General features: G+C 43.7%; 1 protein-coding gene across 3 annotated transcripts; it reads left to right on the forward strand.

Annotated features, from left to right (window-relative positions):
* Positions 1-1,006: 1,006 nt before the first annotated feature.
* On the forward strand, positions 1,007-15,517 carry TfIIA-L (transcription factor IIA L). 3 transcript variants are annotated; one of them, XM_065450999.1, is made up of 7 exons: positions 1,007-1,229; positions 6,042-6,143; positions 7,337-7,451; positions 8,566-8,741; positions 11,442-11,621; positions 13,701-13,964; positions 15,093-15,517. In XM_065450999.1, the coding sequence occupies exons 1-7, from the start codon at positions 1,212-1,214 to the stop codon at positions 15,198-15,200; spliced, it is 963 nt and encodes a 320-aa protein (XP_065307071.1). In that variant the 5' UTR covers positions 1,007-1,211; the 3' UTR covers positions 15,201-15,517. The 3 variants fall into 3 exon arrangements, with proteins under 3 accessions (XP_065307071.1, XP_065307070.1, XP_065307072.1); XM_065450998.1 differs by having other exon boundaries at positions 1,011-1,229; positions 13,689-13,964; XM_065451000.1 differs by having other exon boundaries at positions 1,013-1,229; positions 8,608-8,741; positions 13,689-13,964.
* The last annotated feature ends 745 nt before the right edge of the window (positions 15,518-16,262 follow it).

Below are 16,262 nucleotides of genomic sequence, written 5' to 3' on the forward strand. Positions count from 1 at the left end.
GCCATTTGTTCCCTACGACGAGGAGGGAGCTTAGATGATTGTCAGATCAGCTCTGCCGACCTTCCTCCAGCCTTGCCAAAATTTGCTGTGAATTAAAGCAGCGGCATTTGCCTGGCTGCTGCCACCGTAATCGAGACTTCTCGAGAGTGTCTGTTCTGGGAACACTAACATTGCTTTCTTCTCTGTACTCCAACTGTGAAAACACTGAAAATATTTGTTTTGTGGATGTCAAAAAAATGCCCTCAAAAAGTTTTCTCTGTGTTTGCTACTTTTTATTTTTTTTTCTCCGTGCATCATAAGAACTGCTTAACCGAAATACTTGAAACTTGGCAGAGTTAAAATCGTAAGCATAACTGAAGTTGCTTTTATTTCATCTCGGTAGAAGAGGAAATGGCATTTGAGGAACTCCACGTGACACAAGGGTGAGGCAGGCATCAAGAAATGTAAGTGCAGTCTGCTTGAAGTGTGTCAGTATGACAGAAAATGTAATGTAGTTCACACCAATCGTCCCAAAGACACGGATGAAGCAGCCACGTGATAACTGAAAGTCGTGCACGTACTGGCACGGCCAGCGAGCGGATATAAAAGCAGAGGAAGTGTATATACATAAATGCTACGACATCAAGAAAAAGAACTGATATTTTGCTCACGCACGTCTGACGACGTTCTGACATTTGATGGAAATCGCGAAGTTCATTTTGACGTAAAATCGAAAATAATCGGTGCTGTAAACACGCACGGCCCCCGCGACGCACACACGTGCGTCCGATCTCCAAGATCACATCTATAGAACTTTGACGCCGTGAAGCCGTATTAGCTACGCCAGCGAAACTGTCAACGAGCCTGCTGCTATGCTGCATGCGACGTCGCCAGTTAACTAGCAACGCAACGTAGCAGCTAACTGAAACTGCTCAAACGAAGGCGGGGGCGTGGTTGCCCGGCAGAGGCAGTTTCGGTCGAAGGCCGCAGACGCTCTGGCCACCATGCCGCGTGGTACGAAACGTCTACAGTCTGGCAACGCTAATCGGCAGTTGCCAACGGAAGAAAGCAGTCGGCGTAGTGGGGGTTGACCGTGTGTACTAGTGATTCGCATGACTGAGCCAGGGGTCTGAGAAAAGAAGCCAGCGATCGGTGGGAAGGACTCGCCAGTGTAGCTTGGCGTACTGTCGCCGACCCAAGGGAGCGACCGGGATACCACTGGACTGGTTTCGATGGCCGCAGCTGGCGTGGTGCGTAACACTGTTTCTTTTTTGGCCCTCCCGCGTGCATGTATGGTGTAGGGCCGGTCGCGGGTGAATCCGTCCGCGAGAAAACGGTCTCGCTTACCGCGCAAATTAACCGCACTAGACGATAAACAGGGAGTCCAGCTTCTGTTCTCAGCACGTGCTGGTGCATAGTGGGTCTTCCTGATTAACTGGATGCTTCAAGGAGGTTGCCTCTACAAACGTCCGAATGTTTTTGTGCCGCCTCTGGCCTAGCAAGCTCTCACTGACTGCAAGTTGTGGAGAAAACTTTCTCTTCTGAGGTCCACGCTTTCCTTGGGGTCAGTTTAATCAAAGCACTTGGGAAAGTGGCTTTCGCTTTCTTTTCTTTTTGCTTGAAGCGTGGCTTCTTGTGTAACATCAAGTGCGGCGCAGTTCTCGCTGCCTAGTAAAAGAGAGTTCGATGAACAGGCCGTAACGAGTCGTTTCGTGTGGTCCCTGTTCTCGCTAGACTACGGCGTGCACTGAACGTTTGCCGCTTCTTTTTTCGTGGATATTTTCGAACCGTTTGCTGTGAACCTTGCGCTGAAGTGGTGGATATATGGTTCTGGCAGCTCGGCTTCTCCTCAATTCAATCTGTCGCATCTCAAACCACAAAACACAAACACTAAAGGAATGTGACTGGTTTAAGCCAGTAACCACATGTAATTTGACAACAGTCGACATAATTCAATGAGTGTGCAGATGGGATGAATTGTTTGCATTTATATTCAGCCTCGTCGTATTGCACCGTTGGCGCCACTTGTAGAGGGCCTGACCGTCCAGCACGATTCGTTCGTTATAGGCGAGCATTTGAAGTAAGCGAACCCGGCCAATAAATAACGAAATTAGTGCGTTTTAGCCAAGCACTCACAATAAGTCCACCCCTCACACTAAAGTGAATAGTGCGGCAAGATTCATTTTTGACAGCACCGATCATTGATGCAAGTCTATTATAACATCGACAGAGGAAATGTTCTTTCGAGATTGTTTAGAGCATATGTGTTCATCTGTGATAAATGTCGGGGACTAGAAACTTCAGTTGCAACAAGCAGATGATCATGGTTTATACTTTTGCGGTCAACAACATCATTTCAAATTTCAGCAAAGCGTGTCTTTTTCTTTCTTGTGCTTAGTGAAAAATGGCGGAGTCTGCTAAGCTCTCTGCCACCTTCTTTTCAAAGGCAGCAATAAAGGACTTCATTTATATCCTACGTACTACCAGCCTTAATGTCATGCCTTGGGCAGGAGTGGGTGTTCATATAATCAAAACACTGCGCAGCGACAACGCTAAACAAAGCAATAGGGAAGAGAGGACAAGAAAGACGTCTGCAAAATGCCATATTCAGTATCCTAGCACTCACTGTACAAGACAATGCTTAGCATTGTGCATAAAAAAAATGTAGAGGCATTCTCAACGTGGGCACAAATGTCAGCTTAGAAAGTATAATGATGATGACGAGAGATGATCCATACAAAGTTTGGAACTGCTAACCAGTTCGATTTACAATAAGCTCCCGTTATAATAGGAATGCCATCTATGCACTTTTTTGGCATGCATAGTGTGCTTAGCATGTGAATGGGCTAAATGTGAAAATCCAATGAGAAGTGAGGGAAAAGCTAGTTTTGTGGAGTAAAGGTTATAAACAGGAATAAGATGCTCCAAAAAGGCTGCCAACTTTTCGATAGGAGGACCTATCTTCGTCAAAGGCCTTTAACGGATACTTGATGAAGATAGGTCCTCCTGTTGAAACATTGGCCAGCCTTTCTGAAGCTCCTTATCCCCGTTTTCAACCTTTATATCACATGTGCTACTCTGCCTGTCAGCCCCCTTTTTGATTGTAGTTTTGTGGAGGAGAAGTTCATTGTATTGCTCAAGGACAGGCTAATGCATTCCCTTTAACACATTTGTCAGCCCCCATGCATATGTATTGGCTCATGCAGTGTCAGCACATAAAGGTGAATCCTTTTTTTCTTTTTTTTAGTAGCCGAGTGTTTGTTACGAGATAAATCGTTCAAAAGTCCATGATATGTGTGCTAAAACAAGAATTTGGATCATGTTCATATTGGATCAAGTTGGATCATGTTCATATTCCATGCAAACCTCAAAACACGCCTTTTCTTGTTCTGCAGTTGCCCTTCATTACAATTTTTATTCTGCTTGATTTTTATTTCGCTGTATTACTGATGTTGAGGTCTGGGCTGAGGTATTGTTAGGCAAGTCATCTATAATTCATGCTTTTGCTCTTGGTCGCTCTCTCTTCTTCCGACAAAAGGGCAAAATTCGAAAATGGCACGCCGTCAGGGCAATGAGGTTTATGCAGATGACTTCAGCCCCACACCTACTTTAAGTACACAGAAAAGAGCCCAGAGGGCTAAAAATATGTTGCAATAATATGTAATATGTGTCTCTTCTTTGGCAAACCAGTTCTACGAAAGTCCACAAGTTGAAGGAAAGTTTATGAAAGGGGAAAAAGTGGTCATCTACTTGACTAGCATGATGCTAGTCATGTTTCAATAACCCTTACAGGTTTCTTGAAAAGAAAGCTGTTGCAGTTGGAAAAAAAATTCATGTACAAAAGAAAGATCCCTGACCAGGATGAATTTTTCCCGCAAAGCTTTGTTTCCAAGAAAAACGTATGAGTTCCTTTGTTGCTTTCTGCTGCATTTGGGTGGATGATCATATTTCCCTTTTATGTGCTGTTTTTTTTTTTTTTCACATTTCTTGCGCGGTGCCCTGCCTGTACTTCCAGGAGGATCTTTTCTTTTTCTTTTTTGTATTCTTCTTTTAGATACTACAGAGCTCTGAGGAGCTATCACATATTTTTCATTCAATGGAAGGTGTCTCTATACTCACGTTCACTATGCAAAAATTGTGTTGGGCTTTTCATCCCGTTCCTTCTGCAAAACTGACTCCAAACAGCTTTTCTTGTCATAACCTCTTTCCAACTGCAGTGGTACAAGGAACTTTTGTGAACCAGTTGCATTGTGTGCAATAATGTTGTAGAAGTACCAGGGATGCTTGCGTGCTTACGCTTTTATGGACAGTAGCATCGATATGTGAAAATGATGGCTTATTATGATGGAGAACAGTGCCTTAGGCACAGCAAAAATTAATTTGGGTTCCATGGGATTGGTTTCCATAGGTGCCTGGCACTCTTTATAGACCATTCCAGGTGCATGACTTTGGGTTGGCCATTGCTTATTCCAGCTCCAAGTAAGTGGTCTCGCGTAAAGGGCAAGGTAACTTCATGAAGACGATGACGATGAAAAGGAAGCCTAGCTTCTGTTGTTGATGCATAGTGGTACACCTTGAGTGTCCTAGAGACCTGGAAGTTTCAGTGAGCTTGCTTGCAACTGTTTTTGGGAATAGTGTGCTGAATGTACATAGCAGCTTCTTTCTCTCTCACCCGTTTGAAGCACATTATGTGCATATGTAAATTGAATGGATGCCTCTGAACATCCTGCATGGTGACCCAGCATCGCAAGGTATGCAGTTAAGAGAGTGGCGGGAGGAGTAAACGGAACAATGATTTGGGGAAATTTGCAGACATGGGCTGGAATCAACTGATATGGGACAAGAATAACCAGAGATCCCTGGGAAATGCCATGAGCCCGCCGTGCTGTTGACTTAAATGAGACAGACAACAACAAATCGGACAGAAAGTTCAGAAGTATCGAGTAAGATATTAGGTGCTGCATGCAAGACCTAGAACCTTACAGTTGAGCAGCATTTATAATGCTTGAGTAGCACTACCGAAACGGCTCGTGCTGCGCACAGAGCATAAGAAGTCAGGCTGAAGGTTATAAACATCGATATGGTTGTTGTTCCAAGTCACTGACACAACTGTCTTCAAGACATTGCAGGAATGAATATATGAAAATCAGTTTTTTACTCATTAATTTTTTTCATCGCGTTTGTGTAAGCAAATAATACATTTACGCACGTGTCCATTATGGTCTAATGGTACTGATAGTGCGATGATAATGGCGATGAATTGCAGCCATAACGGCAATGAGTGAATCAATAGGCTCTTATTTTATTAATTTGAGATTCTGACATGTTTTGTGTCGCAGAGTGAGTCGAAAAATAAAGCATACTCAGGTATAACAATATCAGTTTCTAGGCCGGTAATTTAAAACCTTGAGGGCTGTTTTGTAGATTGTGTCTAACATAACCTGGTTTTTGTAACTCATCTGTGGATACTTGGCTAGAGTGTATGTGTTGCGGTTGTAGAGGTCAACTGCAACAGCATTTCACTTTCTCTTAATTGGTTAAAAATGAAATGTATATATACTACTGAATCAATTTCTTGAAGGTGCAGTACTGGTAATTGCCTAATTTTCTTATTAGCAGCCTCTTAGCAGCACAGAAGCAGATGATGCATGCATCTGCATCTGACGATTGGCGGCTGTGGCGCAAATTCCAGCATGTGGCCTCCGAGATTTGTCAGTGCAATGCAGGCAGCCACAGGTGGCGTACTAATCTCTTAGCTCATGTTGAGCTGAGTAGCTGTGCTTCCTTTGTCATGATTCACTTCTAGTGGGCAAAAATGGCAGCATTTTTTTTTTTAACAGTTTCGGCATCAGAAACATCTGCTTCTGTGAGCCCTTCGTGATGCATCCATTCGTATTTCAAATGTAAAATTTTGCACGGAGCCTGTTCTATGTGTACACTACAGAAACTAGAATTCTTATGCGGCCCAAAATTTTGTCGCTGTGGACCTTTAAGTTGTGTAGCTTTGACTGCAGCGTATTTGAACTTGGCAAGCCTTTATTTGTTCTTTATTCTGTCTGCAGCCCAAGCTGTACAGGAGTGTCATCGAAGATGTCATCAATGGAGTGAAAGACGTCTTCCTGGATGAAGGCGTCGACGAACAAGCTCTTCAGGAGCTGCGTCAGGTGAGGAACATGAGCATGGCCGTCAGCCACTGTGTGATATTAGCCACTTTCAATGCTAGTTGCTAAATATTTATGCATATTTTTTTGGGTGAGGGGCAGGGCTACAAAGTGAGGTCACATGGCATGTTACATGGTACAGACCACGCATGCGTCATACATCATGCATTTCGCATTGTGTGAAACGTGATGAGAAGCTTAAAAGAATGCAAAGCATGACAGCAGTTTGCCCTAGTATGAGCTCTTAGACATGGATATTGGATTCGTAAATATTTGTGGGCATTTCTGAGATCATAGTGGGCATTATGGTTTGATGTTATGTGCTATGATGCTAAAGGGCACTTTGGGATGTTATGGTGACTGGCAGGAAGCAAGGGACACCTTGTATGTGCTAGCCATTCGATTTCCTAGCCATGATAATCTAACAGAGATACCAAGTAATGTAACATTCCATGCAGGAAGACTTTGCACTGCTCCATTCAGTATTGGTTGCAGAAAACATTTGCAGCAGCATGTGAGCAACATGCTTTGGGAACTGTAGCTTCGTTTTTTTCTTTCTTTGTTTTCTGCTTCATATTTTGTCTTTAGCGTATTTCTAGTTGCTTTGTTTCTATCTTGTGCACAATAATCAGGGACTCGTCAGGCGGGGCTTCTCCTAGCGCTGACACTTTGTCGTCGTGGTACATGTAGTTGGCACATCAGTTTTGGTAGCTAAGGTTCCATGTTCACTGGCTTAGTGGAATACCTTCTTGGCTGCGTTTGTATATCTTACTTAGAACTGAGGTTGAACAGCGCAAATAAAACACGGACACGAAGAAACAAGTACCACAGACAGCGCTTGTCTGTGGTATTTGTTGCTTCGTGTCCTTGTTTTACTTGCCCTATTCAACCTCACTTCTAAATATGAACCAACTAGCCCTCATCAAGATCTTACTAATGCATATATCTTTTCTCCTGTTGTCTTGACCTTGGAATTTTGATTGTTATCCATCACCCTGACAATGTCATGGTCGCCCTTGTAAGGTCATCAGATCAAAGCTGCATGTGGCGATGGCATGCTCTACGAATGTGGCCCGACATTTCCTGTACTATCTATTGCTGTAAAGGCTAGTTACGGAGAGCCTGCATGAGTGAGTCGCAGAGTGGTTGCACCAACATGGAGTGTCTCGTTGCTGACATACTGTCTGCTGACGCAGATCTGGGAGAAGAAGCTCCTTGAGTCAAAGGCCATCGACCCACCTGACCACCCAGTGCCTGCCCCGGCCAGTCGGCCACAGGCTACAGCGGCTACATTGCAGCCTACCCCACAGGGTAAACTGTCTTGCCCTGCTAGAGATACGATGAGGAGTGGGGAGGCAGGGAGTGGAGGTTAGTGCCAGGGAATGGAACAGCACAGACACGCATAATAAAGGTGATCAAGCTTTGATACTGGCGAAGTGCTGATATTCTTGCAGCTGGGTACGGGAGTAATTGGTTGTGATGCATGCATAGGCTTTGATTTTGTTGGCATTGTACCACATTCGGGTTGCTTTCCATGCATTGAAGTAATGTCTTTCCATCTACTCTTTTGACGATAAAGTGCTGCCAGTAAGGCTATGCTAGTGTCTGCTGACTTTCTTTTTTGTTTGTTCGTAAGGTAGATTAATGTATTGATTCTTTGCCTATAAAATGGCATTTGTATCATTGGCACTGATGTCTGTGCAATTTTAATTTTTTGTTCCTTCTAATAGACTTCACAGAGACATTTACTGATTGGCTCGTGCATTTGTAGCATTTCCTCATGCATCTTGGATGGAGCAGGGTCAGCTTTCCAGTAGTGCTTCAAAGATGGCCGACTTTTACCCACCTCAGCTGGTAGGTTTTGCCGTACGACTGAAAACTGGGCAGTTGGTGAAAATTAGTTGTTTTGAGCAGTGAAACAAAAGGCTCATTATGTCGCTGCCTTATGAGACATACAGCCCAAGAAAACAAGATGGACAGATACACGAAGTGCTCTGCATGTCCGCAGTGAGGAAAGATCTTGCTGCAGAAAAGAACAACGTGGCCAAGCGTATGCATGCATCTCATCATCCACCTTCATCGTCAGCTATGGTAGTTACTCAACAATGTGATGTAGCCAAGCATCACTGAAGGCACTCAGCAGCTACGGTATAACGTACCGTAATAAAAATGTCACCTGCACCTTGCGCACGATTGGCTGTTATATTCTTACGTCACTAGGAGTGCAAGGTCTACAAATGGGCGTTGCTCAATCATAATTTTTCTAGGAAGACACATATAAATGAGCGTAGGTGCCATGAAACGTGGTGTAGACGATAAAAGAAATGTTAAATTGTGTTTATAGCGATCCCTTTTTCAGGAAAAAGAAAATGCCTGGTACCTGTTGGATGCACTTCACTTGTTGCGTCTTTTTCCTTTCTTTTAGCCTTATTGGAAAAGATACCGAGACGCAACCCTGCTTTTGCAGCCACCGCCCAACCGCTGACGATAGGACCCAATGGCCTGGTGCAGCCCACCCTGGTACAATACCACACACCGATTCGGGCCTCGGGTCTGGTGGACCAAAAGCTGATCATCACTCAGCCTGGCCAGACGGTCATGGTTAGTGACCCACTTTTTTGTCCAGGCACGCACATTCGCATTTGGACTACTCACCTTGTAATCTGCACCTCTTGCTTCTCTTTGATGCTATAAAGCTCAACCACATGATTTTCGAACGACGCTGACAAGTGACAGGTTTTGCCGTTGCCAAGGATGATCTGTTGGCATCGCTTGTCGCTTAGTTGGGTTTGGGCAGCCTGAAAATTTTGCTTGTCGCCTGGAAGCCTACGTGGTGGCTTATGCTGGTTACTGCATGGTTGCGTAACAACATGACATCAACCAGTACGCCTGCTTATATCCCAATTCGCTCTCTCTACTTCCTCACTGCTGTTACATGCCCGCCATGGTTGCTCAGTGGCTTTGGTGTTGGGCTGCTGAGCACGAGGTTGCGGGATCGAATCCCGGCCATGGCAGCTGCATTTTGATGGGGACGAAATGCAACAACACCCGTGTACTTAGATTTAGGTGCGCGTTAAAGAACCTCAGGTGGTCGAAATTTCCTCCACTACGGCATGCCTCATAATCAGAAAGTGGTTTTGGCGCATAAAACCCCTAATTAAAAAAAAAACGATCACTGCTGTTACATCAAGATATAAATGGTAAAGTTAGCCTTCACTTCGGCTCCTCTCATGACGAGGACACAGTGTTGGTGATGTTCTGTCCATGGTGGAAAATTATGAGAGGTGTATGAACATTGCGATTGCTCCATAGAGAGAGCATCTCCACAACTCGCTATACTTTCTGGTGTGCACCCGATAGACGGCGTGATTAGTTCGGGGCCCATGAGGGGTGGTTCTTTTCATTGAGCTAATGGAAAAATGAGAGCACGTGGTCGTTCTGCGCGCACTTTCCCACCAATTTGTTGAGCTTTTTAGTGCACGATGGGGAAAAATGCTTTGCCCGGCATTGTAATATGGGGTACAAGTCATGCAAGGAAAAGTTTTTGTTTTTTTGTACCAGACCGTATATGTCTGGCACCGGCTTTCGCGAGAGCAAGGGTAATGTGGCATCATGGCGACGCCCTCTTTCACCCACTCTGCTCTGTCAAGGTTCGCACATGACGTGGCGTTGCAACCAATGCAGATTGAGGGTTCGTTTCAGTGCTACAGGCGACAGACGACGCCTTTCTTGCCCAATGGGCTATTTGAAGCTTTTGTATCAAAAAGTTAGATACAAAAGTGGCTAGCGAAAATGAAAATTCACAACTCAGTTTATGAGAGGGAACTAAAGACATTTGAGCCAATGCAATGCCTTGCATTAGCACATGATCATGCCAGAAACAACATAAGTGTGGCATCTGTGTGTTACACAATGTGTAAGAATATGTCTCTGTATTTCCTCGGCACTGTCATGTGACTGAGGGTCTAGCATAGGCGTTTGACTGCTTCAAATTCTGTTTGCAGCTGTCATTTGCTTCATTTTGCAGTTGTCATTATGACATCAGTGGATACTTTAACGCACTACAAACTTGTAAGTGTAGCAACCGCCTTGATACATATTTCTTTTTTATGCCCATTTATGTGTGCCTACATTTGCCTTGTTTTTCTGGGGAACTGTTCATTACCGACCCTCGGGAAGAAAGACAAGGGACGAAAATAAGCTTCTCAACGCATTATATTACTTAATATACTTGGGAGTGCTTGCCGAATGCACATACGCCAAGCCTGCAGGGCCCCTGCAGATGACCCCCGCTTTACCTTGCCATCTGTCGCAGAAAGTGTGCAGCATTAGCGACTCTTCTCTCTTGCTTGGAGGTCTGTTCGTACACCTCTCATATTCTTCCACCATGGTGTTGTCGTTATTTCTGAAATCACTCTTTGTTTTGACACTGTTGTGCCTAAGACTCCACTGAAAAAAAAAATTAAATTATGTGGTTTAACGTGCCAAAACCACTTTCTGATTATGAGGCACGCTGTAGTTGTACAGATGAAACCAGCCGTAAGTTGCTAGCAACATCCTGAAGAAGACTAATATTATTGTTCTAATTATCACTTTGGCATTGGGGCCGCAATGTCAGTAAAAGATTTACTTTCAATTGTTTGTGATGCGCTACCTTTTCTGTACTTCTATTCTTTTTCTTCCTTAATTGAGAAGGAAGCCCAGTGAACTTTTAAACTTTTTGTTTGCAGTGGTGTTTTCAAATATGGTCTACAAACCTTACATGGAAACTGTGGCTATAAATTCATAACAAGCCTGTTATTTACTAAGCACTAATTCTATAAATAAGACGAATTATAATAGGGGCTTCTCCAAAAAGTTGCTAGCAACTTCTGTTTCATCAGCACATAAGGGGTCCCTCCCTTTTTAAATATTGTTCTGTGTTAGCTGGGACACCCTGTATTCTGTAGCTGCTAATGGAATCAAACCACCTTGGTATAGTAAAAACAGATGTAACAAATGATCATATGTAACTAAGTAACTCAACAATTTGCTTTTTTTCCCCTTTTTTTCATACATCAGCATCCATTCTTATAAGTAATATTGGATATAACAAAAGTATGCTTGTGTCGAATGTGGCATTGTTATAACATTCAAGTTCTGTAATTGCCTTATGTTAGCATTCTGCAGTGACCAACCTAATTATAACGAACATTTTTCAGCTCGGTTGTGAGGATGTAAAAGAGTGAGTGCGGTACTTTTTGCCGTTTCTTTGCTCTTCATAAAACCTCACTTTCGCCTCGCTTGTTGCCTGCGCTGCAGTCTTCTTCAGCTGCAGCTGCTGCCCTGGCCCTTCATCCCGACGTTGCTGCCAGCCTGATCCAGGGGGGCGTCCTCAACATGGCTGAGCGCCAGACGGGCAACCCCGGGGCCCCACTCCAGTTTCATCCCGTAGTCACTCTAGCAGGCGAGCCCTACACCACCACCACTGCTGCAGGACAGGTGTGTCCCAACCGGCTAATTTCAACACCCGTTGTAGTGCATTCACGTTGCGCGTCTTCATTTTGTCGTGACAGCCCTCGGCTCCCCGACATGCCGCGTACGCTAATGCTCATTGGCTGAATTCAGTGCCGAATTCAGTCCTGGGTAGTATGACACATTGAAGAAACCCATTGTTTCTGGCACAATGCTAGAATTTAAGGCAACGTTGCCTCTATGCTAAAGTACAGGCAACTCGGTATTAAAGTCTGACGTTCGCCTCGGCGGATTTCGCCAGTCAACTTTTGTAGTGTCGGTGTACACCATGGTGTTAGAGCGCCTTGGTGGCTGAATCTCATTCGCTTGGTAATGCTTGTCTGTAGTTCTTGATGGGTACTGCATAAGCATCATAATGGACGTGATAAGATGGCACAAGTTTACGTACAGTATGGCGCACTCCTAATTGGAACAAATAATTGGTAATACGATCAAACCCCACGATAACAAAAGCCAGTGATGACAAAATCCTCACCATAATGAAATATTTTCGTATCCTTAGTGAACACCGATAGGATTCAGTGCATTTTGTATCTCTCAACATCAAAGCGTACATTAATAAAATCTGTGGGAACATTACACTTCATATTATGCCCCCCACCCCCTCTAAAGAAAGAATAAAAGCCTGCGCTTTCGTGCAGTATTATGCAACTTGTTGGTTGTTTTCAAACACCTTGTAACTTTATCAGGAGCCGGCAATCGCGCGTGACCCAGTCTTGCCTCATCAGCAAGGTTGGCGGCATTCACTTTCGTGGGTAGCCTTATCTTTGTATTCCATACCTTCCGTCGTCTTCGGTGCTCTATGACCATTTGGAACTTTTCTACCTTGGCTCCTGTCAGATTACACAATACCCACTAGCTTTGCCACCGCACAGAAAAGTAAACAGATTCTCATATCTTATGAAAATCATGTCCTTATCACCATCAGGTAGCAGCTAGGAGGCAGCAACAAAAAAAGAAATCGATATAACCAGGCAGATCTTGATATGTTACCTTGGGACACACGAAGTGTGCAGCTCGCTGCTGCCAAAATGTGCACAAAACAAGCGTGCCAATGATTCAAATTCACATTAGTGAATAGCAGCCCTGCCTCTGTGCAACATGACTGCAGTAACGAATTGCGATGCTTGTTTTCCCTTCTCGCTCTCGCTTTTGTTGATTTTATATCTACATGGAAAAATACAGTGTTGCATCTATCTGAACCTCGCATCGCATGTTTACAGCGATACAAAGATGGTGGCGCTACGTCAACGGAAAGCCACGCTCGTGTGATCAGCGCTGCCTCCCGTGTTTTTTTTTTCTTCTCAATATCGAAGACAGCAAACTAAAGAAGTGCAATTTTCTATAATTTTGTTGTCTATTTTTCCAAATATCTGGCCATTAGATAAAGGAAGGTCTTGGGATTGTGGAAAAACAATAAATTGGAAACTCAGCAAGTTGGCCATTTCATTGTCTCCGTTTAATTTCCCTTTTTTTGTTTTCTTTTTCTTTTCTGTCATATATATATATATATATATATATATATATATATATATATATATATATATATATATATATATATATATATATATATATATATATATATATATATATATATATATATATATTCACGCGTGAATGTGTCAGCACATTCACGCACATTCACGCTGGAGGCAGTATATCGAAGACCACTCCGCAGTGCGGGCGACTTCTAACATTCGTGTGCAAGAAATAACTCAACTTTTGTGTGTTCACCGCGGCCTCGGAGCAGGAAATCGGTAAATTCTCGCTTTTCACTGTCTTGGCGAAGCTGCGTGATACGGAGGTTTGAGATAAGCTTCAGATAGGCATATTTAGTATTAAGAATTATCAATATGTCGAACTATATCACTATCCCCTTTGGATTCCATGTATCCAGGATTGACTGTTGTCTTTTTGCAAAAGTCAGCATGCTACTACTCTGTTTATTAGTCATTTCAACAGGTACTCAACATCTTTAACTAAAATGCCTTTGAGTATTCGGTACAATGTTGTTAATGATATCTACATTCTCAGGTGCCTACGCAGGTGGTGACGGCCGCATCTGCGCAACCTGGCGTGGGCAACGTTGTCCAGCTGGACGGGGCGCGAGACACGAGCGATGAGGATGACGACGAAGACGAGTTCAACGAAGATGAGGAGGAGGGCAATGAGGATGGGCCTCCGGAGGACGAAAATGAAGACGGTCCCCAGGAGGAGGTAGAGCCACTCAACTCGGATGACGACGTCTCGGACGAAGAGGCCACTGAGAACTTTGAGATTGACAATGTGGTCGTCTGCCAGTACGACAAGGTGAGGGATCAGTCTGTAACTGCCTAACCTAATGGCAAATTCCAATGACAGAATTGGAGCTCTCCTCTTCTTCTCTCTCCCACACTCTTCTTTTTCCTTTTTCTTTCTTCTTTTTATTATTATCATTACCGTGCAGCTTCTATCATCCTTCCTGCAAAATATATAGGGTGTTCTGTTTGTGGCAAAATTTAAAGATATGCCAGTGCCACGTAGCTGGACAGAACCAAGGTAATACTATTTGCCATTGCTTGGAGCAAGTCAGACTACCTTTTTGTATTCTTTTGTAAACCCTAAACCAGTATAAACTAATTTAGGGTTTCTCTACTGTGGGTTTATTTAAATAAATGCATGGAGGCCCTCCACGCTTCGAAATTGCAGCAGTGGCTTTAAGAGTTGCTGGCCGGAACCAGAAGTGGTAGTGAATGTCCACTGTGGGATCTGGAGCAGCAGCACACTTTTCGACAGTTCCTTGGGTCTTCAGGCGTTGGTTTCCAGGCCCATGTGACCCACTGTGTAAGGGTTGCCCTGTCCTGTGTTATACAAAAAAGGGACTTCGTCCACTCAAGGAAGATTGCATAATCCACAGTGCAGTTTCTGGGGATTCAATCCCACAGTTACATTTTGAAATCTTCGTCGCCACTTGCTTCTGGTGCACGCTGTCTTTTGTCAATGTCAAGGTAAACTGACACTAATTCGTGTTTTACAGTTAGCTGCTGACTGGCCACACCTGTCACTTCCTAAAATTCTCTTCAGTAGAACGAACTCTGCTCTTTCATGCATTTGAATTCGTGTCCCGCATGTTCGGCTGGTCTGAGAATGAGCGGCAATCAGTATATAGCGTGTTGAAAAGCATGGCCTTTGAAATTATTAATGCGTGCCGTAATACTGCAACAGTGGAATGCCGAAACCTGCGAGGCTGCGCAAAATTTAATACACAAGCGGAACTTTAACCTCACCTTGGAATACTAACATAGCACAAACAAGGCAAGGACAATCATAGGGCACATGAACTGTGTGTTGACGTCTTGTTTGCACTACAGCAGTGTTCCAAGGTCGCGTACCAACAAGCTTGGATTGCAACACCAAGTTAAAACCCTATATGTTCGAATTTTTCTTGGCACTGTGCAGATATCACGGAGTCGCAATCGATGGAAGTTTCACTTCAAAGATGGAATAATGAACCTCCAAGGGAAGGACTACGTCTTCCAGAAGGCAGTTGGAGACGCTGAGTGGTGAAGCCTTCCTTCATCCAAGGCGCTGGAGGCCTTGGTGAGGGCAAAGCAAAAGAAGGACGGGAGAGGGGGGACAATAAACTGCCAAGGGGGATCTGCGGCTGTTTCTTTAGTGTTATTATTATTTTTTTTTTGGTCATTACATTTGCTGAAAAGTACGTACATGAGGGTACCCTTCTGGGCTGGTTGGTAACACGTTGTAAATATTTAACTAAAGGCTATAAGACAGAATGAAATAGATTGTGAAACCTCTCCCGTATCTTTTCGATCTGTCTGTTGATGGACCAGTGAAACAAAGAATAAAGCCTACTGCTGACTCCATTGTCCCTTTGCATTTGCGGTGCATTGTTGCTGTGCTCAGTCATCTGCCTGATGGATTGTGTGTTGTCATAAAAATAAGGGGTGCGGGTTCTTCAAAAAAAAAGGTAGGGGTGTGTAAATATTATGCAGTTTCATATAACAAATCAAATATGGTTTCATTCAATTCGGTCCTCAAATCGAATATTCAGTATTGCCATGTCCATAACAGTTGGCTGTGTTGTAGGTTTGCTGCTTCTGCAGTATAACATATGACTATAACAGTATAACATATGACAGGATAACATATGACTAAGTTTTGTCGCAATATACTTTATACAGTGGTGACCCACGAGCATTCAAATGAGGGAAAAGGTGCATTTTTTCGCTATGGCACGCATTTGTAATTTGGTCGCAAAGGTGTGTACAGATATCGGTTGGCTAACAAAGCTGCCTTTAGAAACTTCATATAACAATGCATAACCGTGTACGCTCTGAAGAGCCCCGAGTTTGCGAACAAACTGCTTAGTTGTTCCTAATGCTCCCTTTGTTCTTTTAATAATTAAAAGCACTCTTTGTAATGTGCGGAGTAATGACAGAAAATTTGTAGCGTTGTGAATACTAGGATGTGGAAATTGTTATCGGCAAACTATTCGAAAAATATTCGGTATTGGATTATTTCTGACGACGTTCGGTTTGTACTTCATTTGGGCCCAAACGCTACTATATTTGTGCACCCCTAAATTCAGGCATGCAGAGTCTAAATCAC

This window comes from Dermacentor albipictus, chromosome 7 (genome assembly GCF_038994185.2).
Source record: "Dermacentor albipictus isolate Rhodes 1998 colony chromosome 7, USDA_Dalb.pri_finalv2, whole genome shotgun sequence".
NCBI lineage: Eukaryota > Metazoa > Arthropoda > Arachnida > Ixodida > Ixodidae > Dermacentor > Dermacentor albipictus.